Raw genomic sequence first — 3,112 nt, 5'->3', positions numbered from 1 at the left:
CCGTCTGTATAGACAGCACTTTGAGCAAGAAGGGGAGCTTGCCCCCGAAGGTCTTATTGACCGTGGACCCCAGCTGCTCCGGATACTCTTTCACCCAGTCCTGAAGAGTCATCTCCCCTTCCTCCAGCTTCACGGAGACCAGGTGTTCTGGTTCGGGACCCATCCACAACTTTGAGGACCCATTGATGAATTTAAAGAGAAAAAAAACTCTTTTTAGTTTTAGTTTTAGTAGAGGTTTTACGGCGCTCGCAACTGCATAAGGTCATATGAGCGCCACACGATTAGAGGTGTTAGATCTAGGCTACAAGAGAGTAACAAACATAAAAAGAAGAAGAGGAGATAAGGACGAAAGATGTTTGATAGCAAAGAAGGATCAAACCACACCAGAGCACCCGCCAACCAGCCACAAAAAATCTTTAAGTTTAGTAGAGTTTTTACGGTGCTCGCAACTGCATAAGGTTATATGAGCGCCAAGGGGTGGATGTCGACAGAGAAGTCTTTACAGGAAATCGGGCTTACTCTGCTCATCTCTCTAGCTTCAACAGCACAAAGTCAGTTTCCACTTTCGAGGCACCCCGGCTATAGCGGGTCACTAGAGTGTGACAAACATACAAAAGAAGTAGAGGACATGATGATAGTAAGGATTAGGAAAGAAAAAGCAGCAATTCCCTGTTGGAGTTCGGGCACAGTTATGAGCATGACATTGATGAATCAGCCCATTCACATTTCTACTGTGCATGAACGAGAAATGTCCCCCCTTTGGGAATGGCCTAAAGACACTACTATGCAAATGTCACACAGCACACCTATTAGCCCATTCCAAAAACATGACTTATTATTATGGTAAGGAAATATATGGTAAAGTAAGGCAAGGAAAGATAAATTGTAAATGGTTAGACACGATAGTACGTGGTTCTTTGTCTTTTTTTCGAATAAAGGTGTTCTGCACTCCCATCGAAACTAATTTAGATCTTTTAGGAGGTGGATTTGGACCCTGACTGCAAGGACCAACCTAGGCTGAGAGGGATACAACGTCTCAACAGAACGGCGGAAATAGTCGTCAACAGGAGCCGTGAAAACACCTAGGGCAACCCACTAAATGATTGTTAATATTTCAGTCTACGAGTGACACAATTTAGATCATTTAGGAGGTGAGATATTTCGACTGTCGAAAACAAGATCGATCAGAAATGGTATTGGAAACTATCTGGAAAAAGAAAAAGAGGAAAACCAGTAAGTTAGTAAACAAGTAAGCAAGCAAGCAAGCAAGCAAGCAAGCAAACAAACAAACAAACAAACAAACAAACAAACAAACAAACAAACAAACAAACAAACAAACAAACAAACAAACAAGCAAGCAAGCAAGCAAGCAAGCAAGCAAGCAAGCAAGCCAGTCAGTCAGTCAGTCAGTCAGTCAGTCAGTCAGTCAGTCAGTCAGTCAGTCAGTCAGTCAGTCAGTAAGTAAGTAAGTAAGTAAGTAAGTAAGTAAGTAAGTAAGTAAGTAAGTAAGTAAGTAAGTAATGTTTCGAACCGGAAGGCGAGGGCCAACCCTGGCTGAGTGAGATACACCTTCCAAACAAAACAAAGGAGATATTTGGTACCCCTTCGCATGCGGGAATGGAACTCACGTCTTTGGCGTGCAATGGCGAGAGGCCTTGGCTTTACACCACACACAGCATTTATTTGAAAAACATAGCAAAGTCGGTGCGCCAATTTTCGTCCCATATCTTCGTTTCACGATCCGCTTTTATCCCACGTTTTAAAGCCACGACGGGGGCTCTCATGGCCTAGAGGTTAAGGTGTTCGCCTCTCATTCAAAGGTCCCGGGTTCGAATCCGGGTAGTGACCGAAAATTTTTCATCTCCTTTCCTGCTCTCTAGCAATTTTCTGTTGTCTGCTTTCATTTCCACTTTCTGCCCCCACCCCCTCACCTCCTTTGCCCCCTCCTCTGGGCTCCTGACTCTTTCTGCAGCCTTTCTACTGCTACTCCTTGGCTCCTATTTACTGCTGTCTTTCTGCCACACCCTTGATCTTCTGGTAGGAAAGATCTACACCTAGCCTTCTCGGACAAGGGCGAAAAATCTCGGAGGGCCCGTGTGCAAGTTGCGCACGTTAAAGATCCCTTGGTGGTCTAGAATCGACAAGAGTAGGCTTCGGCCGCCATCCGGGCAAAATTCAAAATTTCCTACCAACTGAAAATATTAGGTGTGTCCCGCGCGCTCATATGACCTTATGCATTTGCGAGCGCCGTAAAACACTTTACAAAAACAAACAAAAAAGCCACGATGTTTACCCTTTTTCATCCTACATTTGCATTAACATACATGTAACCAATTACCATTTGACACCTATACCTAAACCATTACCCTTCTGTAATTTTAAACAAAATGCATCCTGCACGATATGGAAGAAGGAGCAAACCACCCCAACGCACCCGCTAAGCACCCACTGCGCTAGGGGCGGGTTTATTTAAGTTAAAAAACCTACAATATCCAGGTAATTATCATTAAATTTGCGAACCATTAAATGTACAATAAAGATTTATAAATACGCCTGCTGTTTCACCAAATGTCGCTCAGCGCAGCGGGTCTGGGTTACCCCCTCCCCCTTCCCCTCCCACATACACATGTATTATGCACATACATAAATGTGCACACACACATACACACAAACACACACACACACACACACATACACACACATACACAAACGCACACATAACACGCATACACACACAGACACTCACACATACACACACAAACACGCACACAGACATACAGACGCACACAAACACACAAACACACACACACACACACACACACACACACACACACACACACACACACACGTACACACAAACACACACAAACACTCACACATACACACACATACACAAATACACAAACCCACAAACACACAAACACACACATACACAAAAAAACAAACAAACAAACAAACACACACATAAACACAGATACACACACAAACAGACACAAACACACACAAACACACACATACATACTAACACCGCAGGTGTGGGATTGTCTTAGTGTGATGAATTTAGTTAGTAGAATTTATGTAAATGAGTCTCAGTCTTATTCCACAGAGATAG

At 43.5% G+C, this 3,112-nt stretch overlaps 1 protein-coding gene across 1 annotated transcript in view; it reads right to left on the bottom strand.

Moving 5' to 3' along the window:
* The window catches only part of LOC101848657 (mannose-6-phosphate isomerase), a gene marked incomplete in the record, with an annotated part of 16,157 nt that overhangs the window by 7,510 nt on the left and 5,535 nt on the right, over window positions 1-3,112 (bottom strand). Inside the window, 1 exon segment of the mRNA XM_035969544.1 lies at window positions 1-169. Within this exon segment, the coding sequence (XP_035825437.1) occupies window positions 1-169 (169 nt within the window).

This window comes from Aplysia californica, unplaced genomic scaffold, assembly GCF_000002075.1.
Source record: "Aplysia californica isolate F4 #8 unplaced genomic scaffold, AplCal3.0 scaffold00154, whole genome shotgun sequence".
Taxonomy (NCBI): Eukaryota; Metazoa; Mollusca; class Gastropoda; order Aplysiida; family Aplysiidae; genus Aplysia; species Aplysia californica.
The sequence above is the reverse complement of the archived record's forward strand: the minus strand, read 5'-3'. Positions and strand labels throughout refer to the sequence as shown.